This window comes from Musca autumnalis, unplaced genomic scaffold (genome assembly GCF_047663935.1).
Source record: "Musca autumnalis isolate F117 unplaced genomic scaffold, ASM4766393v1 scaffold_4, whole genome shotgun sequence".
NCBI classification, from domain to species: Eukaryota; Metazoa; Arthropoda; class Insecta; order Diptera; family Muscidae; genus Musca; species Musca autumnalis.
This window is the reverse complement of record NW_027411977.1, coordinates 74,776,969-74,804,251: the sequence shown is the minus strand read 5'-3', so window position 1 is coordinate 74,804,251 and position 27,283 is coordinate 74,776,969. Positions and strand designations below refer to the sequence as shown.

General features: G+C 36.7%; 2 protein-coding genes across 2 annotated transcripts; one reads left to right on the top strand and one right to left on the bottom strand.

Moving 5' to 3' along the window:
* Positions 1-3,617: 3,617 nt before the first annotated feature.
* On the bottom strand, positions 3,618-5,590 carry LOC141402978 (pyruvate kinase). The gene has a single exon (XM_073985106.1). It carries the CDS (start codon positions 5,523-5,525, stop codon positions 3,618-3,620), a length of 1,908 nt encoding a protein of 635 aa, XP_073841207.1. The 5' UTR covers positions 5,526-5,590.
* Positions 5,591-10,892: 5,302 nt separating this feature from the next.
* LOC141402977 (uncharacterized) lies at positions 10,893-11,825 on the top strand. Its single transcript, XM_073985105.1, has one exon. The coding sequence runs from the start codon at positions 10,950-10,952 to the stop codon at positions 11,823-11,825; it is 876 nt and encodes a 291-aa protein (XP_073841206.1). The 5' UTR covers positions 10,893-10,949.
* Positions 11,826-27,283: the final 15,458 nt, after the last annotated feature.

Sequence of the window (27,283 nt, the reverse complement as noted above, 5' to 3'; positions counted from 1 at the left end):
CAAGCATAAATCTGAATAGTGTGCAAAGTTTCAGTTCGAGCGGTCAACTGCAACTGTGTTAAAAATGAGTTACCAGATTTGAACTAAACGGACCAAAGCAAGTTAAATAAAACAATGTAAAAAATAAATGTTGTCATTTTCTGTCCACCATTTCCATAAAATTTAATATTTTTTACAAAATCGATCGAAGAATGACTAGATTTTGATGTCCATGTTAAGCCCACACAAAATACAGTCGAAATCGCTTATAACGTCGGTCAAGGGACCGACGGAATTCGTCGCTATAACCGATATGTCGTTATAAGCGATAGGGCTATAAAGGGCCCCAGAGATTTGAGACTTCTGGATATGGTCGTTATAACCGATATGACGTTATAAACGACGACGTTATAAGCGATCTCGACTGTATTTGACAATCGAATTATTAGTTTTCGAGCTAGAGTAGGCACCGCAAAACGCTTTAAAAAAAACAGGGTTTCGTAGACGGTCATTTGGACAAAACTTCTTAATATTTTTCCACAAAAATTTCAGAAAGCAGATTAAGTTATGCTCGTTCAGATGAAGGGAAAAATCATGAAAAAGGGTTTTTATTTATTATTATTTTTTACCTTTAGGCTCTCAAAGAATCCTAAATTGTTGGTTTATATCCGTTTTAAAACCTGGTCATGAATTGCTTATAATTTTTACTGCATGTAGTCCTTTTGATTTGTATTGTCCCTTCATTTTCACATAGTCTTTTGTCAGACTATGAACATTTTCATGAGAATGTTTTGAGCTTTTGGGTAAGAAGGGAGAAAGGGATCTCCTTCACCTCCCCTCTCTCCAAAAAGTTAAAAAATGTTCATGTTATATTTTCAATGTCTGCCACATGAGATATCTACTCACGAAGAAAAGTTCCTCCCAGCATATTATCGTGCTTGTATTTTGTTGCTGTTTTCCAATGTAAGATTCAGTAGAAACAATATAGATATGGATTTTACTACATATTTATCTTCTGAAGTTAAGTATTATATTCGAACGGATATCCTTTCTAAAGAATATGTTAGGAAAACCAATAGATTAGCCTATATGGGGCCAATTTACGAAACAGTTAATATTTGCGCACATTTTATTAGTTTTTTGCAGTACAGGAATTTACACTCGGAGTCGACCCGGAGTCGGAGTAGTGAAAAAATTGGTCTGGAGTCGGAGTCGATCCAAAAATACATCGACTCCGAAACCCTGGTTGTGACACTAAAGGCCTGACATAATAAAAATAAAAGAATAAAGAAGGCCGAGCAAATTTCGAACTGGGTTGCCCTTTTCCTTTTTATTCTTTTATCAAAAGTAAGCAAGGTAAGCAGGCAAGGCAGCTTATGTACGCAGGCCTTTAGAGCTTCAAATGTCAAATTACAGGTAGTTGGGTCAAAAAATGTAGGGAGGTACCGCTATATGAACTTATGTTGACAATTTTAGTTGGAGAAGTTTGGTGACTGCAGGGAACCACAAACGTAAAATTACGGGTAGTTGTGCCAAAAAATTTAGCTAAAACCATCAAAATTCCAAAGCATGGGCCTATGTTGACAAATTTTGGTGGAGAAGTCTTTTGACTGCAGGAAACTTCAAATGTCAAATTACAGGAAGTTCGGTAAAACAATTGATCTAAAATACTCAAAGTACCGAAAATTGGGAGGTACCGTTATATGGGGCCTATGTCAAATTACTCGTAATTTGATCAAAATTTTACCAAAACCGTGTGTTACCGCTTTATTCCTCTAAATCAAAACATGTACTTATATTAACAATATTTGGTGGAGAAGTGTTGTGGCCACTAACCCCCAGTTTTTGTAACTTTTTTTTGTTCGTTCGTCTATATTCGTAATAATTTAGGCATTCATAGCTCAGCCCCCAGATGACATACACATCTAATTTTTCGTATACCCGTTCCATATATCATTAAGGATTCCTCATTTAAAAATCAGCGCTCTACATTTGCGCTAAAGCGAGTAAATCGATCTACAAAATTTGACAATTCGTGTGAGAAGAATAAAAATTTTTACAAAAACTGGGGGTAAGAACGTCAAATTACAGCGAGTTCGGTTGAAAACTATAGCTAAAATCTTCCAATTACCTTAAATCGGGGGGTACGTGTGCTATAAAAAAAACATGGATTTAGGTTGAAAATTTTTGGTAGAGAACCTCAAATGTCAAACTGCAGGTAGTTCGTGGAGGTAGGGATCCTCAACTGTAAAATAACGGGTAGTTCCACAAAAAAAGAAAAAAAAATAGTTAAACCCTAAAAATACCGAAAATCTGGAGGTATTCTTGTATTGGGGCTATACCAAAACATGGAAATGTCAAATTACGGGTAGTTCCGTCAAAAAATTAAGCCTAAACCCCTTAAAACACCGAAAATCGGGAGGTACCGTTATATGGGGGGCTATGCCAAAACATGGACCTATGTTGAGAATGAGTTGGTGGAGTTGAAGTCGTGGCTGCAGGGAACCTTAAATGTAAAATTACGGGTACTTCCGTCAAAAAAATTTACTAAAACTCTCCAAATACCAAAAATCGGGAGGTAATATGGGGCCTATAACAAAACAAGGACCTTTATTGACAATTTTTGGTAGAGAAGTATTGTTACCACTATGAACCTCAAATATCAAATTACAGTCAATTCGGTCAAAAAATGTAGATAAAATTCTCAAAATAATGAAATTCGAGAGGTACAAAACATGGATCTGTAGTGGAATTCTGTAAATCATTTTCGAGTTGCCGACATAAATTCGGTAAAATTAAAATACGTATAATTTCGGTAATTAACGAAATTTGTCGGTAAGTTAACAAACAAAAGAAAGTTTTCGCTAAGTCCTACCGATAGCAACTTTTATCAACTTGTTATGTTGTTATCAACTTTTATTGGTACTTTTCATTCATAATTTTGCGTTTTAATTTTAACGATTTTTGTCGGTAACTCAAAAAGTTAGTTACAGAATTCCACTACTGTATTGACAATTTTTGGTGGAGAAGTATTGTGACCACTAAAAACCTCAAATGTCAAATTATAAATAGCTGGCTCGGGTGGTAGCTATAATCCTCAAAATATCGAAAATCGCGAGGTACCGTTATATGGTGGCTGTACCAAAACGTGGGCATATGGGAAAAACACACTGGGCCAAAAATATTGGGTTCTAGCTCAATTTTTGTGGACACTAGAGGGATTATAACGGAAACAACTTAGAATTTTATCCTGATTAATAAAAAACACGCTTAATATACCCTCCATACTATGGTGGAGGGTACACAAAGCGTCGTGGACCTTAACGACTTCGTTCAAGGGCCGGTTTGTTGTAGATGTGACTTGGGTGTTGTGCTTCAGCTTCAAATGTACAAAACCCTTAAAATTGGTCGTCGAAACTGTAATTATTAAAATGTTGATTGCTTCATCACCACACCTCCATTTATAATCTCCCTGATTTTCTTTGTAATTATATATTTGGTCTGTCCTTTACTTTTGAAAATGGTAAAACCGGCAAAAGTAGTAAAAGTTGTAAACTGTTCCCATATGAATTGTATGGTGTCCGAAGTAAAGGAACGCTTTCGAGTAAAAAGTGGTAAAATTTGAAGATTCTTGTAATTTATTTAAATAATAATTTATGTAAATTTTCCAAAAATAGATCTTCATTAAATTTACAAATCAAATATTTATCCGGTAGATCGGTGCTATGATTATAGCTATACATTAGTATAAGATTTTGACCATTTGTAGCTATTTTTCGACTCTTCAGATAGGTTAAGCCATAAAGAAATCCTTTCACAATTGACTTTCGGTGACAATCGGAATTTTCATGGTAAAGATATATGACATTGTGGTACATAGAAATATAATCAGCTGAAGATTTTGTGGGTGATATAAAATAAATTGGCACCTTTGGGCGAAAATGTGATAAATTAATAGGCATATCTGGCAGAATGGCGCATACAAGTATTGCCGCCGCATTACATTCTAGTGACGTAGCTATGCATGACCTGGCAATACTATCACAACCCGACTCAGAGCGATCACAGTACAAAGTAGAGGACCATATTGAGGGTATCATGTGATTGCAGATAGCTCGTTGCAATAGATAAAAATGAAAGGAATCGTGTCCATCCTGATCATCGGTTATGATGTATTTATCAACATAATGGAAAATCTCCAACCAATTACATGGATGCACAAAGAGAAGGCGTTTGGCGATGGGAGTTACATTCAAAAGTATGGGTTTCTTTTCGTCATACAGGGTTTTAATAAAATCTTTAAGTAAGGGAGTTAGATTTAAGATTTCTTGATTAGTGGAAGGGTGTTTTGTATATTCTTCTTCTTCACTTTTGCTGGTCAGTTTGTATTCCATAATAAACACATCATACCCATCAATTATCCATTGCAATCTGTTATCTCGTTTATTGTCAAGTTCATTTAACACCAACCGGCAGCCAAGGCGCATATTTTGACAATTTAACAGACCCATAGCATTTTGCAACTCCTTGAGGTATAATTCTGTGCCAGCTATATATGACACCAATACATTTATGCCCATTTCACGAGCAAATGCAATGTCCTCAATTTCCTCCACAGAAACCCTTGAACGATTACATCTGCCGGGAAAACGTACCGGAGATCTTGAGTGCACGTTACCAGGTTCCATTACTTCGCAATTGAGTTCATCCGTACGGATAGAAATGATTCGTACTTGCAACGAAGATCCAATTAGAATAAAATCACCGAATTGACATTCATCAATAAAAAAGCGCCCATTTACATAGAACTTTTTACGTGTTCCCTTATTAGAGTACTGACGATCCGTAGTCAAGGTTAACATTTCACCTCGTTCCATTGTATAAACATATCTGGGTTTCACAAATATCCCAGTATATTGGCAACGGGGACTTAGCATCGCAAACAGGGTTACAATCACAGGAAAACCAAATTCTTGTGATATTCGCAGTTCACTATTCCGCAAATTGAAAATTACTCTCTGCTTATCCATCTCGGTACCATGGAATAAATCGAGGTAAAAACAACGAATGCCACCACGCAAATACTCATCCAGCATTTTTGCGTTACTATTGCTTTGAGAAAGTTCCACACATTGTTTATTTCCGTTTAAGTAGATCTTCTCATCGTTATCCAAAATTTCATAGCCATTGAAATATCCTAACCAAGCATCTTCGCTTATTTTAGAGCACTCTGCTGCTTCCTCTACTTCAATATCCTCTTCACCTACTATATTTTCTTCGTCGAGTTCTTCATCGTCCTGAAAAGTGTCGGCATCACTTGAAATTAAATTAACATCATCCTTGCCGGTATTTTTATGAATTCTGTTTAAATTTTCTGAAACGATAAGTTCATGTTCTCCGAATGTTTCCGAAAAAGCACTTTGCTGTAATTTAGCCAAGGTTTTGTGTGCGCGCCTTAACCTTTGTAAACCGCAACGATTTAACTTTTGTGTCACCCGTTTGCTAATCTCAACAAGGGGAGATATTTGAGTTTCTGTCAATTCCATTTTTGAAAACCAAAATTATTTGACAAATTTATTGAGACGTGAAAAATATGTCAGGATTTACACTAGACAATTTTACCTGTGGCAAATCAATATTTACAATTTTCGTTGAATCAATTGTTAGTATGTCGATGAGAAAGGGTACTAAGAGGTAAAAGGCCCTCATAAGCTTCACCTCGCACTTTTTCCAAATTGACTAACAGAAATTTGCACCGATTGCACAATTCTCATAGAGCGGAAAGACAATATTCCTCACTTGACCAAAGCAATTGCTTACGTCAAATAATAAGACGGAAAGTTCGACAATCCCACGGCGGCGGTTTCTTCGATACCGGATTGACCCGGAAACACACTTCATGGGTCTCTCGGCAAGCCGCTGTACACATGTTTGTATTTTTTTTAATCGTTTTTCTGTGTTTGGAGCAGCATATCCCGAATGCCTGCTCCGGATTCTTTTGGTCCGTATTGGAACGGAGGAAATCTAAGGACCACTTTGGATGTTCTCAGTTTGTCACATCCGCATCCCCCAAACTAAACTTAAGTGAAATGCAATAGAAATCGGGAGTAGGTGCATCTCAGAGCTTGCTCTGGACACGTCCATATGAGGGACTACGACAGGGACTATATTGTTGCATGCTTCGTAAATACAAACCCCAGTAAGTCGTCGTCGTCATCAGAATACGACACCCGCAGTTCACCAACAGCAGCCGCACACGCAGCACTTAACACCAGCCGTTGCTGTTCCAATCCCTGAAAAAGCATCCTCTTTGCCATTTAATTGCAATAGGCTCCGAGATAAGATCGAGGAAATAGTGGATATCATAAGTCAGCGGTTCAGGAAACCAAGCTCAACAACATATGCAGCTTACAGCGCTGCGATGATTGCAATGTACTGGGGAAGGATCGTACCACTGGTGGAGGTGGGGATTAGCTTTCCAATTGCACCAGTGTGTTCGGTATAGACCTATCTCGCTTAAGCCTGACTCTAATGGTCCGTACATGAAGACAAGTACCTATAGCGACAAATTTCTGGGGGAAAGTTTAATATCCCTAACGAAGGTTAAGTACCAAATTTCAGCCATTTCGGAGTGATAATGAGGCTAAAACTTCAAAATACCGACAATCGGGTGGTACCGTTCTATGGGGGCCATATAAAAAGGTGGACCGATCTAGCCCATTTGTAATACCAAACATCCTAGGAGTAATAGAAACTTCCGTACCAAATTACTAAGCTCTATATTAAAAATTGCGAGCTGTATCTTGATTTCAACAGATGGACGGAGGGACAGACTGTCATGGTTATATCGACTTAGAAATTTACCCTGATCAATATATATATATATATATATATATATATATATATATATATATATATATATATATATATATATATATATACTTTATTGGGTCTCCGATGAGTATTTCTATGTGTTACAAACGGAATGACAAATTTAATTATACCCTCCATATTATGGTGGAGGGTATAAAAATAATTAAAACAAGTAAGAAAAGCGTTAAGTTCGGCCGAACTTTTTATACCCTCCACCACGAACTGTATTGAAATGAATTCCAAAAATTCCGAAAATTGGGAGATATTGTCCTATGGGGGCTATATGAAGGCGTTGACCTATACCGCCAAATTGTAGGTGGAAAGTTGTATACCCTTAACGAAGACTAACTACCAAATTTCAGTCATTTCGGAGGGATATTGAGGTCACAACCTTCAAAATACCAAAAATCAGGTAGGTTGGAAGGTTGTATACCCTTATCGAAGACTTACTACCAAATTTCAGTCACTTCGGTGGGATATTGAGGTCACAAGCTTCAAAATACCGAAAGTCAGGAGGTACCGTTCTATGGGGGCTATATAAAGGCGTGGACCTGTACCGACAAGTTTCTGGGAGAAAGTTGTATACCCCCAACGAAGACTAAATACCAAATATCAGCCATTTCTGGGGAATATTGAGGCCACAACCTTCAAAACACAGAAAATCGGGAGGTAAGTTCTATGGGGGCTATATAAAGGCGTGGACCTATACCAACAAATTTCATATGGAACGTTTAATGCCCCAAATGAAGACCAAATACCAAATTTCAGATATTTCGGTAGATTAATGTGGCCACAATTTCTACAACCGACCTTGTTTACACATCAGTTTGGTTTGTATTACCAGTCGCATGTCTATGTGGAATCAAATGCTGCCATTTTATTTAGGCATTGCCAATGCATCAACCATGGCAGGATGTGGAGCTTTGATAAGAACTAGGATAAATTTAACTTTTAAGGGTTCATTTTACTTCTACACTTAGAAAGAAGGAAATAGGATTTATGAAATTGTTTCTCTTTCTCTCATCTTTAAACTCTTTCCAGATGCCTTACTTTATGGGTTGGGGCATGCCTATGGTGGTGGTGAATACGATAATAAAGGGTTTTCCATTTAGAGATTCCTAACTTCTTAAAAAAAACACAGAAAAATCAAATTGAATGGGAAATGTTTATTATCATTTGAAAGAACATTCAGACGGTACATCCTTTTAGTCCAACTTCCAATGACTCGTTCAAGCTTTTCGACTGGTAACTGGCGAATGGCACGTCTGATGTTTTCCCCAGAGACCGGAATCGAAGAGGCCTTATCCGCATACAATTTTGACTTTACATATTCTCACAGGAAAAGTCTAACGGAGTGATATGAGACGATCTTGATGGCCAATCGACTGGTCCAAAAGGTGCTCACCGAAGTATTCTTTCAATAAATCCATTGATTGATGGGACGTATGGGAAGTGGCGCCGTTTTGTTGAGACTAAATGTCGCCGAGATTACGAGCTTCAATTTCATACATCAGAAGAAATAGGGTCCGACGATTTCACCGACCCAGAAACCGTTATTTTTTCTGGATGAAGTGGCAGCTCATGAATCTCGTTAAGTTGCTCTTCTTCCCAAATGTGGCAATTTTGCTTCTTTACATACCTACAAACCAGAAATGTGCCTCATCACTGAACAAAATTAGGCTCGAAACACACTCCCCACATAACGCGAATTTTCGTAATAAAGTTGAACGATTTGTAAACGTTATAGAGGCGTAAGCTTTTCCATGATAAAATGTCAAACAGTGCTAAACAAAAATAACATGAAAAACTGACACGATTCACGCGTGATCTGTCAAAAAAAATTTTGAAAAAAGTACCTCTTGTTGGATCACCCGTTATTTATCCTCAGTATGCAATTGACTCACTTAAGGCCTCGACCCATAAGAAGCTTAAAGGCCTTGACATACATATAAGCAGCATGACACTCTTGCTTAAGTCATATCTGGAAAATGACTAAAGACCAAGTTCGACGTAATTCAAATGTGATTCTGAAATCTTTTTATTAGGTCGAACTTGGTCTTTAGTCTTTTATCAGATATGACTTCAGCAAGAATGGCATGCTTCTTAAGGCCTGGGTACATATTTTTGACATAATAAAAATAAAAGAATAAAGGCCTGGGTACATAAGCCGCTCGGCTTTCTTGCTTAATTCATTTCTGGTAGAAGACTAAAGACCAAGTTCGACCTAATTGAATTGTGGTTCTGACATTTCTTTATTCCTTTACCAGAAATCATGGTATAAGTAAAGAGGTAGATTTAAATGAAAAAAATCTATAGAACCCTTGTTTTTCTTGAATTCATAAAACTTCAAAATAAAAGCAACAAGTGGGTTTGTTTACAATGTATTTTTTGAGCATTTTATACAAAACCCGAAAAATGAATGAAGAATTAAGTTTTCTCCACATAATCGAGTTGTGAATATGATAAACTGATTGTTTCAATGCAAATCTCACCAATTTCTTTCATACAAATGGTCTAAAAACAATTTTAAAAATCATTGATTTCGATTGTTTTTAAAATTGTTTGGCATATTATACAAACACCACACACACACATACACAGTTTGTTTATATTGTTTTGAAGTTTTAGGCATACTCGAATGAAAAAATTTAAATTGACATAAAGCTTTGGCTAACCTTTCTTATTAAACCATGCCAGAAATGAATTAAGTAAGAAAGCCGAGCGGCTTATGTACCCAGGCCTTAAAGGAGGCCGAGTAAATTTCGAACTGGGTTGCCCTTTTCTTTTGAATTCTTTTATCAGAAGCAAGAAAGGCAACCAGTCGAGGCAGCTTATGTACGTAGGCCTTTATGTGTCGAGGCCTTTAGGTTTGGGACCATGGTACAAATACACAGGCAGCCGCATCGGCAATTGTCAAAATTTGACATCAATTCAATGCAATTGACACATTATGTTACCATCAGCTGGCATGATAATGCTACCTGTATTATTGTACCATGTTTGGGACGTACCTATTGACAAGTTGCGTACATAAGCTGCCTTGCCTGCTTACCTTGCTTGCTTCTGATAAAAGGATAAAAAAGAAAAGGGCAACCCAGTTCGAAATTTGCTCGGCCTTCTTTATTCTTTTATTTTTATTATGTCAGAAATGAAGCAGGAAAGCAAGGCAATCAGGCAAGGCAGCTTATGTACGCAGGCCTTAAGGGATTTTCAAGTGGCTCCTAGGCAGCGGATAGTGTCAATGCTGTAATTATAGAAAAATATTTCATTTCTATACTTATAAAGAAGGAAAATAGGACTTATAATATATATCACTCTCTCTCTTATCTTTAAGGCCTTCGTACATAAGCTGCTCTGCCTGATTGCCTTGCTTTCCTGCTTCATTTTTGACATAATAAAAATAAAAGAATAAAGAAGGCCGAGGAAATTTCGAACTGGGAAGCCCTTTTCTTTTTTATTCTTTTATCAGAAGTAAGCAAGGTAAGCAGGCAAGGCAGCTTATGTACGCAGGCATTTAGACTCACTTATGAGAATGCCTATGTTGGTGGTGAATATTGATCCTCAGTTTGTAAATATGACCAGGTTTCTAAGGAATCGTCAAGTGGCGGCCAAGTAGCGGATAGTGTCAAGGCTGCAATTATGGAAAAATATCTTGTTCTATGAAAACTTGAAATGAAAAATATTTCCTTTATAATTTTTTCCATTTGACAGTTTTTTTTCTTTATAAAAGTTTTATTTCACATTTTCATAGAAACAAAACAAAGGCTGCTCTGCCTGAAGTCCTGCGTACATAATCTGCCTTGCCTGCTTACCTTGCTTACTTCTGATAAAAGAATAAAAAAGAAAAGGGCAACCCAGTCCGAAATTTGCTCGGCCTTCTTTATTCTTTTATTTTTATTATGTCAGAAATGAAGCATGAAAGCGAGGCAACCAGGCGAGGCAGCTTACTATTGTGCCAGACTATGAAAATTTTCATGAAAATGGTTATATAGCCAGGCCTTTAAGCTGCAGGTGTTGTTTTGTTTTTTTTTTGTCTACAATGACATTGACTGTCAAAATAGTTGTATATTCGACAACTTAAAATAAATGTAATTTTAATGCGTGTCTTTTTTTTATTTATCTTTCATCATATTATGAGCAGTTCTGAAGCAACTATAAGGGAATCTTTTTTGGACTTCATTTGGCCAACGATTCTGGAAGAGAATATTTGTGAAATTGAAAATGAAAATGTGCAAGAATTTTTCAAACCTCAAGTTAAATTTGATAATCTTTGGGCCCATACTTTATTGGCAGGCAAATGCTTTGGTGAATATGATAAATCTTTGGAATTGCCAACTGCCCACGATGTACACGATGTAAATACAGAAGAAAATCTCAGCGCATGTGATGAATTCGAACAGTTACCATATCGAACACCGGTTCCAGCCATAATGCCATTGGATCAACAATTAGCCGTCATTGAACGTGATATAGAAACACGTAGAAAATTGGCAAATGATTTTGCTAATCGTACGTTTCCATGGTATATACAACGACGCCCACAAGAATATAATTTCCAAATATCGGAAAATATGAAACTTTTATTCCAAAATCCATTTGAACTTGAAATTCTACAGAATATTCAAAAACATAATTGCAATTTAATGCTAATTGATTTGCCACAAGATGCTGGTCTTAAGGAATTGGAACGTTGGATGAAATTTTCGCCGTATGTTAGTTTTGTGACCATTATCCACGATACGGATCTATATCGTCAAGTATTGAATTTTAATAATGCTTTTATGACTACATTTTTGGAAATTAATCCCGAGAACTCATGGCATGATGAATTGAGTCGATCCCTTAATGCTGGTGTTGAATTTGCTATAGCAAGTCATGTATACGATAATTTTGGAAAAACTTTTATATTTGTATTTGCAAATAATCGCCACTTGTGTACATGTGATAAATTTAAAATATTGAGAAAATTTTAATTGGTAATTAAATATATGTACGACATTTTCTAGAAAATTGTAACAGGGTTGATTGACTCTTTCATATTCGATCAAAACAAACATCTGGTAAAAAAGAAAGCGTATCCTTTGATACGAATATAAGAAAAGATACAAGTAGGAACGGCGTTAAATTCGGCCCGGCCGAAATTGTTATACCCTCCACCACGAGTTGTACTGAAATAAAACTGAACAATTAGTTTCCATTCGTTTATGAAGACGACTGAATATTAAATTCCAGCAATTTCGGTAAAACAATGTGGCCACAACCTTCAAAATACCGAACATCGGGAGGTAGATTTGTATGGGGACACTATGAAGGCGTGAACCTATGTATATCTAAAAATTTCAGGTGGAAAGTTTTGTACCCCAACGAAACTGAATACTAAATTTCAGCCATTTCAGTGGAATATTAAGGCCACAACCTTTAAAATACTGAAAATCGGGTGATACTGTTCTATACCAAACATCCTAGGAGTAATAGATCTCTTGATTTCAACAGACGGATGGACGGACGGACAGACGGATATGGTTACATCGACTTAGAATTTTACCCTGATCCTTCCATAGGCCTTGGCCATATCGTTTCAGTATCAAAAATAAACGAACTCGGAGTTTCCTAAGTTTCGTAATGAATATACTCCATCTTTCCTAGGTCATTTTCGAGATTTATGGTATCCTGTTTCAAAAAAATATTACCGGTTCAATATTATGGGAATGGATGTGCATGAAATGAAATATCTATTGGACAAAATTTATCAACACCAAGGGGTTTTCGTGAACTATATATCGAAAACCAATTAGATATTTGTATAGATGGGATTCTACCCGGTATTTACCCAAAACTTGGGAAAATACCTGGTAAATACCCAGAAAATACCTTTTTTGGGTGTTTATTTGGGTATTTAAAAATGTATTTTGAAATTAACATTTTGTTTTTCTGTCATATAGAAAAACAAAAATATAACAAAAAAGGCAAGAAAACCGGTTTAAATTCGCGCTTTCAATACTTTATATCTTTCACACCTATTGTTAACGTCGGAGGTGGGCTGCAGGCTGCAAAAAGTACCATTTTTCCAGAGAGGGTCAAATCTCAAGATAATCAACGAAAATCGAGGATATAGTCACTTGATATATGGGATACCATGAGACGTGGTACATCAATGGTGTTTTCCTGCAAGTCGCAGTTCAACCATCCGTTCTAAATGCTCTAAAATACCAGAAAGGATAATGTTACTATTTTAGGAGGTTTATCAAAATATGGACCAAAATAGGTCTTATTTAAGCTGTTTTCATATGTGAAATAAATAATTGTGTTTATATTGAAGTTAAAATTTGCTAATCCACCGTGTTTTCTCCTCTAAATTGAGCATTGCATGTTATATAGTTTCTACCCACATTTTGGGTAAATTTCCGGGTATTTACCCATTTTTACCCAATTTACCCATTTTAATGGGTATTTACCATTTGGGTATTTACCCATTTCCCATCTAACAAATTTGTTGTTCACATTCTTTATGGTAACAACCAAGGCATACATAAGGTCGGCCAATAAGCCCACCTGATTGTCATGTTTGTTGTCAAAAATATTATTGTGATTTAAAATACAAAGAAACTCGAATCACAATAATATAAAATTTATAATGTTTGCCGCCAAAAGTTGTTAACAGAACTCTGAATGGCCGACCTTCTATAGGCCTACATAAGCCTTGGTTGTTACCAAGTAGCTGATTTTGCACTCATGATCCACACGCTAAAACACAAGTGAATGTGAGGCTTGCCACTCCAAAAAATAAATGCAAGTATTGCTTGCCACTCTCAAAATATCTACGAGTGTGGCTAGCCACTTAAAAAATAAGTTAATTAAAAATGGATATTTTTTGACAATTGGGTATGCTTTGACAAGTAGTTTTGAATACGCAATAACAATTTTTGTTTTACTTTAGATTTGTTCCAGAACTAAAAAAGTTTTTACAATTTTTACGACTTTTACACATTCTCTTTAAACAAAAATGGCGCTGAATGACGCTCTCTTTAAAAACTTTTTACTCGACAAATTTGAGCGTGTAAAAAATAGTAACATGGATGCCGGCGTATGAGTGGCTGGTTCGCCTACTTTGACATTTGTTACAGCTTTTTTTGTCGTTTTTCCATTTTTGCGTTCCTGAACTTTTAGAAAAAAACTTTTGTGTGAGAATAATTTTTCTCTCATTCTCTCTTTTACGAGTTTTACTATTAAAAAGTACGGGAACAAAGCTTTTGTTGTTTTCAAACATTGATGTCAACGCCTGCACGTTGTCGTAACAACAGAGAATAACGAATTCAAATGAGAGCTAGTCAGCCGTTGTTTAACAAAGGGACATTACTCTCCCATCAATTCTCTCTCACCAATTTTGGACACCAATGTTTTCAAACCTTGTAATTCAGGGGTGCTCAGAATAGTTCGTGTATTAGTAGTGGTAAGACACTCTCCCCATTACTAACCCTGTCGGACTTTTATTAACCAGTTGATCAAATGATTGATAATAGATCGATAATTTTTAAACTGACTAAAAACTGGCTGAAAAGTTATCTAGAGATGAACCACTTTGAACAGAAAAAATTTTCGGCAATTGTCCATGTCTAGATAACTTTTCGACCAATAAAAAGTTAGTCGAAAAGTTATCTAGAGATTAACCACTCTGAAAACAGAAACATGTACCGTCTGCAAAGTATTTGTGTTTGTCGAAGAAATTAGGCACAAATGTATAAATAATTCGCACTTGCTTTTTCTTAATATTCTTCGTATAAATGCAGCATCCAGTTATAGAATACAGTGTTGATGGACTGAACATATTCGTACATATTACTCGTATTATTCTGGAATTAAAAAGGAACACAAAGGAAATATACAAATTTGCCCCTTCTTCTCTCTAACAAAAAGAGAGAGAGAGACAAAGAGAGGGAGAGAGAGAATATGAAAAGTCAAAAATAAAAAAACACACAGAAACAAAAATTGTTTTTTTTTTCACATTATGTTTTAAACTGACTAAAAATAGGCAAAAAAAAAGTTAGTTTATTATCAGTCGAAAAGTTATCTGGCGTTGGACAAAAAAAGCCAACCTTAAGTGAGCTTTAAATCGGCCACAGTCCCTACAGGGAAGCAATGGCAAGTGTTAAATAAAGAGAGAATACGTGTGGTTTGTTTTTACGCTACCGTAAGGAAGTGATCACCAATGTTGTAATTCAACCGATTGTCTCATACTCTCCGAAAGAGTGAGAGCAAAGATAATTTTCTAACACTGATTTTCAAACGTTAGAAGAATATGCAAAAGCGCAAAGCACAAATACAACGCATTTTGCATTTAACATGTTATATAAAACATGCATCATTTAAAGTCCAATTTACATGTGCACATTAAATGATTTCGTTTTACGAAATCCTAGAAACAAATGAAGTGTATTTACATCTGTTTTTTTGCGTCATTTGCTTACGCACACACAATCGCACATACACACTTATACATTAACACATTCAAACATTCAAAATTTAAAAAAAAACATAATTTTTGCAAGTTTTTTAACCATTTATTTTCACTTTTGTCATTTTTGAGTATTTTTGTTTTTCTACAACACACACAAACAAACAAAGACATCATAAAACAGTTGCATTTTTTGGTAGTTTATGACGAAAAAGCAGGGTTGCGTATAATAGTATGGTGTTTTCGTGCGTTGTTTAGATTAAATGACGCAGCTATCGTCATTTATTTTTGTATGGTAAATGACGCAAAATGTTGCCTGTTTAAGCAAATAAATGACGAAACAGGCCTAAAACCTGTTTTTCGTGGTAATGTAAAAAGCACATGAGTTGTCAATTCCATACAATAGCTGTCAAATAAATGACGCAAACTCCCAAAACACCTGTTTTAGGTGCAAGTGTATAAAGCGTTTAACATTCCAAGCAAATAAAGAAAAGCATACACAAACGAAACAACAACAAATAAAATTACAATTGTTAATTTTTTGTAGTTGTGTGTGCTTCCACTTGATGATCCACTTGGCAACCCAGCTAACAATTTTTTCCGATTTTTTTCCGAATTCGGAACGAAACTCTGCACAAGTTTCCTATTTTGATGCCGAATTCGTTCCGAAATCGGAACAAATTTGTGTAAAGATGCCCAACAATTCGGAAAGTTTTGTCGAAAAAAATCGTAAGGAACATTAAGCCCTGCGTACATAAGCTGCCTTGCCTGCTTACCTTGCTTACTTCTGATAAAAAAATAAAAAAGAAAAGGGCAACCCAGTTCGAAATTTCCTCGGCCTTCTTTATTCTTATATTTTTATTATGTCAAAAATGAAGCAGGAAAGCAAGGCAATCAGACAGAGCAGCTTATGTACGCAAGCTTTAAGAATTTCGGATACTTTTTCAGAATATCGAAACAAATTCTGATGTTTGAACCGAAAATCGGAAAATTTTCGGATGTTTTATCCGATATTCGGAAAATTATCGGACGTTTAATGTTTGATGCGAACTTCTCAATAATTAGTTTCTTTATTTGTTGAACTTTTTAGTTTGTATTTTATAGGATTCATTATAAAACACAGCCTTTCCTAATAAGGTTTCCATATGCCATCACGCTGTTCTTTATTTGGCGTATCTAAAATAGAATTAACAATATTTATTATTATAAATAGCTTTTTACAACACGTGTATGCAAACTTCCCATTTTCATTTGTTCCGCTACGTCTAACTCACTTAACTGCTGCGAAATAACTAAAAACAAGTAAGAAAAGCGTTAAGTTCGATCAGGCCGAACTTTTTATACCCTCCACCACGAACTGCATTGAAGTGAATAAGAACAATTAGTTTTATTTCGTTTATGAAAGTACTAAACTCTTCCTTTTATTCCCTTTAAAACTTGGGCAAAACCGACTAGACCTAAACCTGTATATTCTGGATTTGGATAGTTATCAACATCGGGAGCACCGTTCTATGGAGGCCAGGGTTTCGGAGTCGGAGTCTACGAGTCGGAGTCGAGCAATTTTGCTGGAGTCGGAGTCGGAAAAAATAACTCGACTCCGACTCCGGGCAAAAAATTTTTCCATGTTATAGAAACATAAGATTAAATTTGGAACAAGATTTTTTTTTAAATCATTATTTATTTTAAAAGAAAATTATAAGAAAACATGTATGCAAACGGTATTTTATACTAATTTAAAGGACAATTCACAGGATATTTACTATCCTCTGAAGTGTAGTCTATTCATCCCTATTTTGTTGATCCAAATGATTCTTTACATTTTTGCAAACAAATGTAAAGTTCTATGACAATAAAATTAAGATTTGACCTTTAACCTCTTTCGTCAGAAGTCTTACTGGTCTTCTCACAAAGGTCTATTCGTATTCTCATCCTGTTTTTTATGAAAATCATCCTTGTCCTCTATTAAAGACCTTGTGGCCTCTATGTATTTCGCTAAATTTCGCATAATCTATTAACTATATATGAAATTCAGATTAAATTCGTTGTTTGTCAACGACAGATTCATCCCGCCATAACTCAGAAGTCTGACTAACGGCGAATCTTTCTTCTAGGATTCTTTATGTACTCAATGAGGGCATTAGATGTAGACATTCGAATAACCGGATCTGTCCGCCAGGAACAGACATAGTTCATGTGTATCCGAGTTTTCTACACAATCAATAGCATATACGAAATTCAATGAAATACATAACCATAGAGTTTTCATGAGAAAGGATCGGGTAAAAGTGATAAAGGACAATGGAAACATGACAATATCGATTTCATGTCTTAGTGGACCGACCCTACATAAAATTTTCCTATCAACATTTTTGTAGAATATTTTCATGCTAATTTTTTCGTGTGCTAATTTTTCAGTTCCAGAAAACATCTGTCTGCCTACGTGATAGGTTGTTTAAACAATATATGTATCTCAAATATTTCAATAAAATTATCCACTCCACACCAAAGTTCAAAATGTGAACGCTGAATTTTAGTATAAATAGCATAGCATAGAATACGAGTATGTGATCAAATTTTTATGTCGATCGGAACAATATTGCCATAGTATTATCGTTGGATGGGAACAATTTATTTTATTTTGTATGCAGCAAATAAACTGTGTTTTTCTCGAAATCGGCCACCAAAATATATGACAATTGGTTTATCAGTTTTCGAGGTAGAGTTGGTGGCACCGCAAATGCTTTAATAAAAACAGGGTTTCGTAGACGGTCTCAAAACTTCGTAATATTTTTGGTTTTCAGATGAAGAAAAAAAATCACGCAGAAAGTTACGTAGTTTTCTCGGAAAAAATCATGAAAAATGGCTTTTATTGAGCTTTACAACTGGGGGTCTCCTTTTAAGGCTAAGCGCACTAAAATGTTGGGTTGCCTCCAGTTTGAATTGCTTTAATTTTTATTGCATGTAGACCTTTTGATTTGTATTGCCCCTTCATTTTCACATATTTTCTCACGCGGAAGAATTCCGTCCAGAATATACTCGTGCAAAAAAGGAAAAACTGACAACAACTTTCGAGTCGTCGGCTTTCCTTTTTCAGATGATTAAGATCGATTTCCAAAAAAAAAAACTTTTTAAATTTGCTATTTTCAATGTAAGATTTGGCAGAAACAATATTGATATGTTCGAATCTATTCAAATGAATGCCCTTTCTAATGAATATGTAAGGAAAAACTAACACATTAGCCTATATAGGCCAAAAGATAGGAAAAAGTTAAAAATGTTTGCACATTTTATTCATTTTCAGTGGTATAGGAATTCACTCTCGGAGTCGACCCGGAGTCGGAGTCGGAGCCGGAGTCGTGAAAAAAACTCGTCTGGAGTCGGAGGCTGTATAAAAAGTAAACCTGTACCGATAAATTTCTGGAGGAAAGTTTCGTAACTCCAGCGAAGACTAAATACCAAATTTCAGTTATTCCCATTGAAAATACCGAAAATTTCAAAATACCGAAAATTGAGAGGGATCTTTCTAAGGGGGGTATATAAAAACATGGAGCAATACCGGAAATTTTCAGGTGGGAAGTTTTATACCACCAACGCAGATTCAATATTAAATTTCATCCGTTTCGATGCGATATTGATGACATAGCCTTAAAATACCGAAAATCGGGAAGTACGCTTCTGTGGGGGTTATTTGAAGAAAAGGGCTTATACAGATAATTCTCTTCTGCAATATTTTATACACCCATGGCAATTTAAATACTAAATTTCAGTCATATCGGTGGTATATTGAGGCCACAACTTTCAAAATACCGTAAATCGGAAGATACGGACCTATGGGGTGTTTGAGGACGTCGACCTAAACTTAATACCAAATATCAGCTATTTTGGTGGAGAACGAGCTATATGTAGAAAATCGGGAGGTATCATTTTATGGGGGCTATATGAACCCGTGGACCTACACCGACAAATTTTAGGTGGAAAAATTTATACCCTCAACGAAGACTAAGTACCATTTCCGTGTTATAATGAGGTTAAAACCTTCAATATACCGAAAATTGGGATATACCGTTCTATGGGGGTACTCCCCAAAACATGCACGTATACCGACAAATTTCTAAGGGAAATTTTTGTAGCCCAGAAATAGACTACATACCAAATTACAGATACTTCGGTGAAATAATGAGGCTACATAATTGAAATTACGGGTAATCGGGAGGTACCGTTCTTTCAAAACGTTGACCTGTACCGACAAATTTCTGAGAGAAATTTTTGTAGCCTGGAAAAAGACTAAATACCAAATTTCAGCCACTTCGGCGGAATAATGAGGCTATTATTCCACCGAAGTGGCTGAAACCTTCAAAGTACCGCAAATCAGGCGGTGCCGTTCTATGGGAGCTATATGAAGACGTTGACCTATACCGACTAATTTCAGGTGGAAATTTATACCCACAACGAAGACTATGTACCAAATTTTAGCCATTTCGGTGTTAAAATGAGGCTAAACCCTTCAAAACACCGAAAATTGCGATGTACCGTTCAATGGGGTGTACATTAAAGCGTGGACCGATACAGATAAATTTCTGGGAGAAAGTTTTTCATCCCAAAAGAGGACGAAATATCAAATTTCTGGCATTTTGGTAGTATAGTACAGCTAAAACCTTCAAAAATACCGAAAATTGGAAGAAATCGTCCTATGGGGATTATATGAGGACGTGTGACCTATACCGACAAATTTCATATGGAATGTTTTATACCCCAATTGAAGACTAACCACCAAATTTCAGCAATTTCGGTGAAATATTAAGGCCACAACCTTCAAAATACCGAAAATCGGGGGTACCGTTCTATGGGGGCTATATGAAGGCGTAGACCTATACCGACAAATTTCATATGGAATGTTTTATACCCCAAATGAAGACTAACCACCAAATATCAGCCAGTTCGGTGGAATTTGAGGTCACAACCTTCAAATACCGAAAATCGGGAGGTATGGTGGAGGGTATAAAAATTTCCCTTGTCGTTTATTGTAGACCAATGAAGAACACAAAGAGATCATTTGTATGGTGAATCGTACAAAAACGTAAAGGAGTGTGCTCATTTTGTTCATCTATGTTGTAGTTCGGGAATTTTGTTCGTGAGAATAAGAAACGAATTAAAATTTCTTTTCAGATTATGTGCAGAGTACTCGGAAACTAATCAGAAAAAATCGAATTAAAATTCCCCTTCAGAGTATGTGCAGAGTACTCGGAAATTAATCGGAAAGAAAATGAATCAAAATTTCCCTTCAGAGATTGTGCAGAGCAGTCGGAAAATAATCGGAAAAAAAGGTTACGAAATCTCGGAAAAAATCTGATATCAGAGGCAAAAATTGTTGGCTGGGAAACTATCTACGATTGCGAGTTTTGTTATACAGTGTAAAATACGATGGACACTTATTTTACTTTTTACGCACAAGCAACGATCTTGATACATACGTCGTAACCCAGCCAAAAATTTTTAGCGATGGCTCTGATATCAGATTTTTTCCGAGATTTCCTAACCTTTTTTCCGATTATTTTCCGAGTGCTCGGCACATTCTTTGAGGGGAAATTTTGATTCGATTTTTTTCGGTTAATTTCCAAATACTCTGCACATACTCTGAAAAGAAATTTTAATTTGTTTTTTTTTTTCGATTACTTTCGAGTACTCTTCCTTTTTTTGGGAACAAAATTCCCGAACTTCGGTTTAGAGTTCCCGGCAAGGAAATTTCTTTGTTTTGATTGCATGCTGTAGCATGCTTTTTAGTTATTTCGCAACAGTTGAGTGAGCACGACGTAGCGGAAAAAAAAATAAAAATGGGAAGTTTGCGCACACATTTTGTAAAAAGTTGTTTATAATAATTAATATAGTTAATTCTATTTTAGATACGTCAAATAAAGAACAACAGCGTGATGGCATATGGAAATTTGGAAAGGCTGTGTTTTATAATGAATACTATTAAATCCAATTTATAAAGTTCAACAAATAGAGAAAATAATTATTGAGAAGTTCTCATCAAACACCCGAAAATTCCGAATTTCGTATAAATTACCGGAATTTGTTCCGATTCTCGGATAAAACTTTCAAAAATATTCCGATTTTTTTCCCGAATATCGGATCAAACGTTCGATAATTTTTCGAATATCGGATCAAACATCAGAATTTTTTCGATATTCTGAAAAAGTATTCGAAATTCATCCTATTTTCTCCCTATTTTCGAATGTTCTTTTAGAGTTTTTTTAGCACCCGTTAAAGATAGTGAGCTAACATGTGTCGCGCGTTCACCCATAAGAACGTTAAAACCTGTGGTTGGGCGTCGGGTTAGTAACCCTCCCCTAGAAAAAGCAGCCTACTATGAAAAAACCAAAGAAAAGAATAACAAACCCCTCTAAAGTTGACGAACCCTGCAAACGTTTTAAGAACCATGATCTGCGAATCTGCGTCTGGAATGTTCGCACTCTTTATAGAGAAGGTGCAGTTTACGTATTGGCAGATGTACTTGAAAAGTACAAGGCCGACATTACTGCCATACAGGAAATACGATGGAACGGGAAAGGCGTCACAACAACACCTAAAGGTGACGCACTGTATTATAGCTGCCATGACACAAAGCATGAGTTTGGTTGCTGATGTGTAGTTGGTCGGTTTTTAAAACATCTGGACTCCAGCTTCACCCCAGTGAATGAAAGACTAGCTACAATTCGAATAAAATCAAAATTCTTCAACATCAGCTTTATTTGCGCTCATGCTCCCACTGAAGACAAGAACCAACAGACCAAAGATATATTTTACGAACGCTTAGAAGAAACTTATGACCGTTGCCCTGCCCATTACATTAAAATTATACTAGGCGATTTTAATGCCAAAATTGGAAAGGAAAATATAATTGGCCCAACAGTCGGAAAATTCAGTCTCCACAGTGAAAAATCTGACAATGGTATGAGGCTGATAGACTTTGCAGCTGCAAGAATCATGGTAGTTAGCAATACCAGATTTTAGCATCTCGATATTCATAAGGGCACCTGGCTGTCGCCAGATCAAAGAACAAGAAATCAAATTGATCACGTTGTGATAGATGGAAGACATGCATCAAGCGTGTACGATCGTTCCGAGGTGCAAACATAGACTCGGACCACTACCTTGTTGCAGCAAAGGTACGTACCAGATTAAACGTAGCAAACAAAGTGCGAACAGACACAACACGGAAGTTGGACAACGGTAAGCTGCAATCACAATATATAGCCACAGCATATTCCACTTAACTGGCCCAACTGCTTAACCAAAGCACTCCTCGTCCCGATAAGCTATCAGGACAATGGCAAAACATTGCCCACTCCATGCAAACTGCCGCAAAATCAGCACTTGGATACCAGAGACCTCCACCAAGGAATCCATGGTATCCATGCGGCATATAGGGCTACTTTACAATCAGTAGCAACACGTAGCGCACGAGAGAGGTATCGGGAGAAAAGGAGAGAGGAGAAATGTCTTTTTCGCAGAAAAAAGATAGAGATGGAAAAGCGGGAGTGTGAACAAATCGAGATGTCCAGGAGACAGAACGAAGTCCGAAAATTCTACCAAAGAGTGAAACATCAAACTGATAGCTTTGGAACTGGCACAACCTCCTGCTGAGACCAGCAAGGTAATCTGGTAACTGACACAGATAGTGTGCTAGAGATATGGAATGAACATTTTTACAAACTGTTGGTATTCAATAGTAGCGAAGTCGACAAAGATACCACAGATCCAATCCCAGAAGATGGTATTGAATGTATACCACCCGGCCAAGATGAGGTAAAGACAGCAATAAACCGGCTGAATAATAATAAGGCAGCAGGAGCTGATGGCCGAGTTGTTTAAAACCGGAGGCGACACGCTGATAAGGTGTATGCATCAGCTAGTTAGCTCCATCTGGCAGGAAGAACGCTTACCCGACGATTGGAAACTGAGCATCCTGTGTCCCGTCCATAAGAAAGGAGATAAGACTTTATGCTCCAACTATAGGGGCATAAGGCTTCTCCCTACAAGATAGTGTCAGGGATATTGTGCGAACGACTAAAGCACATGGTCAACGAAATAATTGGACCATACCAATGTGGTTTTAGACCTGGCAAGTCCACCATTGACCAGATATTTACCCTGCGGCAAATCCTGGAGAAGACTCAAGAGATGTAGATCGACATCTACCACCTTTTTGGCGATTATAAAGCAGCCTTCGACAGCCCGCTATGTTCAAAGGTATTCCAAGCCATGCCTGAATTTGGTATCCCCGCAAAGCTTATTCGGCTTTGTAAAATGACTCTAACTGACGCAAGATCTTCAGTTAAAATAGAAAAGAACCTCTCCGAAGAGTTTTGTACCAAAAGAGGTTTCAGGCAAGGAGACCGCCTTTCGTGTGATCTTTAAAAAAGGTTATACGAGAGGCAAACATCAAAAGAAGTGGCACAATCTACACCAATAGCCACATGTTAATTGCTTTTGCTGATGATATAGACATCATGAGACGATCAGTACAAGAAGTAACCGATACCTTTATGAAAGTCGAAGGACAATCAGCTAAAGTGGGTCTGGCGGAAAACGGCGAGAAGGCCAAGTTGATGGTGTCGATGCGCAATGCGTCCATTGAGATCGGACCAACTGTTGAAGTTGGTTCCTATAATTTTGAGGTAGTAAAAGACTTAGTATACCTCGGCACCGCCATAAACACAACAAACGAAATCAGTTGTGAAATAAAAAGAAGAATTGTATTGGCCAACAGATGCGTACTTGCGCCAGCAGATAAAGCAGTGCTTGGCGTGTTTGAGAGAAAAATTCTTCGAAAGATCTACGGACCAATCTGCGTTGACGGTGAATATCGACGTCGTATGAACCACGAGCTGTATCTGCAATACAATGACATCAATATAGTTAAACGTATCGAGATGCAGCGATTGCGTTGGCTAGGCCATATAATAAGAATGAGCAATGATGAACCCGCTAAAAAGGCATATAAATTCGAGCCACATGGCGGTGCACGCAGAATTGGCAGGCCAAAAAACAGATGGCGCAAACATGTGGATGAAGAGATGACAAGGCGCGGTATTCCAGAAAGCGAAGCACTAAACAGAGAGAATTGGAGATCTTTTCTTAGTTCGGTCTATGGAACAAATGTTCTGTAATCGGCCAGCTATGTAAGTAATAGTACATTTATATATGACCGGATTTAACAAACCCACTGGGCTTCAAATGCCAATTCCTTTGCGTATATCTCAAATAAATCCTCATTAAGAAGGTTAACCCTGCAAAAGGCTATAAATATAAACATGGCGTTAGTAAGTAATATGTTCCAAACATGGTTTAAGTCATATTGGTCCATCACTTTGGGTGCGTCCACCACAAAAGTTAAAAATTGTTGCTAAAATTGTGCGTAAATATCCAAATATCCAATACGGTTACCAACTAAAATGACTTGTGGGTGCGATAACTATCGAAAGGAATGACTCTCGTAATGAGATGCACTTGCTTAATAGACTAAGTCGGCACATTCCATTCCTGCAAAAGTTAAACCCATTTTCGCTTTAAACCAAATCAAATTTATTAGAAAATCGTAAGGATTTGTTCGAAACGTCCATAATCGTTAAGATTAGTACCCTAAAAGTTTCGATATTTTTTGTCGGTAATTTCATATGTCCAAAATAGGCCACAAAATTCTGAAAATTCCCAGAATACAAATATTGGGGAAAAATATTTTGTCTTTGAAGCCAATTTTCGCTCTGCCGATAGGTAAAAGTATCAATTCACACAGGCGTCAAAGCCGACTGATACGTTTTTAGATGCTTTCCAAAATATAAGTGACGAGTTTTCATGAGTTTATTTTCAACCGTTTACAAGTCATGACTATGGGCACAAATGATTAATCGGTGTGGGCGGAGTACTTGTTGATTAGAGATATTTGCTTATTTTTTCAAAATATTGAATTCTAGTTCCAATAAATAGCAAAAACGGTATCCAGAAAAGTTGTTTATGTCATCGATTTCAAAAACTTCTTCTCGTACAGATAACAAGCAAAAAATAAATAAATAAATAAATAAATAACGCTTCTTCTGTAACATTATATCAACGATAGAGAATACAGTCGGAACAACAATCTTGGAGTTTTTTTCGACTTATAGTCTTTTGTCAGGACTTATCTACAAGATTGACGATTGGTTTCTGATATTGTTTTCTCAAACCCAAACATGTGTTTCGTAGTCTCATAGAGTATTGCGAGTAGTATTTGGGGTTCATGAGTCGTATGTAGTCTGTAATGCTTTTTTTAAATATACTTTTTAGTTGGATTGTCCAATAACCTCGGTTAAAGAAGCAAAATTTTGGCGTTTTATGACGTAAAAAATATTTTCTTAGGTTATTGACACAATATCAGTAGACAATTTTCGATTGAAATTATTCGATGCAAGTGCAATATGCATTCGCGGATGCGAGTTATTCTTCTTTTTGAAGGTATTAAATTCATAGAAGTCGTTTATACATTGACATATTACAATATACCAAATTCCAATTAAAAGGTTTATAAGATGTATCGGGGTCAAAGATTTGTCCAACTAAATACATACTCTCAAACGGATGAGCCGATTTGGTCCAAAAAGTGGCCTTCGTAATATTTTGTGCAAACTTAGTTTAAGTTCGAAGATAAGCCATATCAGTCCACTCCTTTAGGTACCTCCCCCACAAAACTTCAAAAATGTTCGGAAAAATTGTGCGCCCCATAACTCTTGAAGGGACTAACCGATTTGGTCCATACTTTGCTCATCGTGAAATTTCTACCAGACTTAGATAAGGTTTCAATAAGGACTCAATCGGTCGACTCCTTCGGGTACCTCCCACACAAAATTTCGGAAAAGTTCAGTTTAGGGTCTGCTCTCGAATCGCTTTGATGTTGTTGTAGCAACTTATATTCACTGCCCCCATACGACGGTACAAGTTTAATAAGGGGCAAGCCCATACTTCCTGAGAAAATATCCTGAAAGGTACAAAAAACCCTATGACACCGTATGTAGTGGTTGGAGCACAAGGTAACTCTCGAACGGATCTGCCAATTCGGTCCAAAAAGTGGCCTTCGTAATATTTTGTGCAAACTTAGTTTAAGTTCGAAGATAAGCCATATCAGTCCACTCCTTCAAGTACCTCCCCCACAAAACTTCAAAAATGTCCACTCATTCGGGTACATCCCACACACAATTTTGGATAAATTCACTTAAAGACCTGCTCTCGAATCACTTGGTTTTTTGTTCAAACAACTTGCATTCGCTGCATCAATTACGGCAGTAAAAGTTTTTTTCAGGGGCACGTCCATACTTCTTGAGAAAACAGCCCGAAAGTCGTAAAATGCCCCTTTGGCACCATATGTAGTGGCTGGAGAGCTCGAACCGTCCACACTTTCGATATTGTAATATTTCCTCGAATATTAGATGAAATTCGAAGGTGGTGCTTATAGGTCCACTTCCTCCGGTACCTCCCCCACAAAAGTTTGAAAATATTCCCTAAAATGGTACGCGCGATTTCTCATAGACGTAGCAACCGATTTGGTCCAAACTTTGGATCTCTAAATATTGTCGAAACTTAGTTTATGGTCAAAGTTGGGCCATATCTGTCCAATCCTTGTGGTACCTACCAACCACACAAATGTTCAAAGTTTTTGTGTGGTTCGAGGATCCTTTGGACATTTTTACCGAAGGTTTTCCTAGTGGCCCTGTTTACAGCTATATTATGTTTTTTGTAGGCTATCATACTAGCCTATCTATCGATATCCCCGCAAATTTTTTGAAAACCCCCTAAATACATAATTATTTTTTTATTTTTTTTTTTTTTTTTGGGAAAATGTATTGCAATCTGCACAGGCGCAGGGTATATCTCTGCCGGCAAAGCCGACTGATACTTTTTTACTTGTTTTAAAGTATTTTTTATTTTTGACTTTTCAGTAAATAC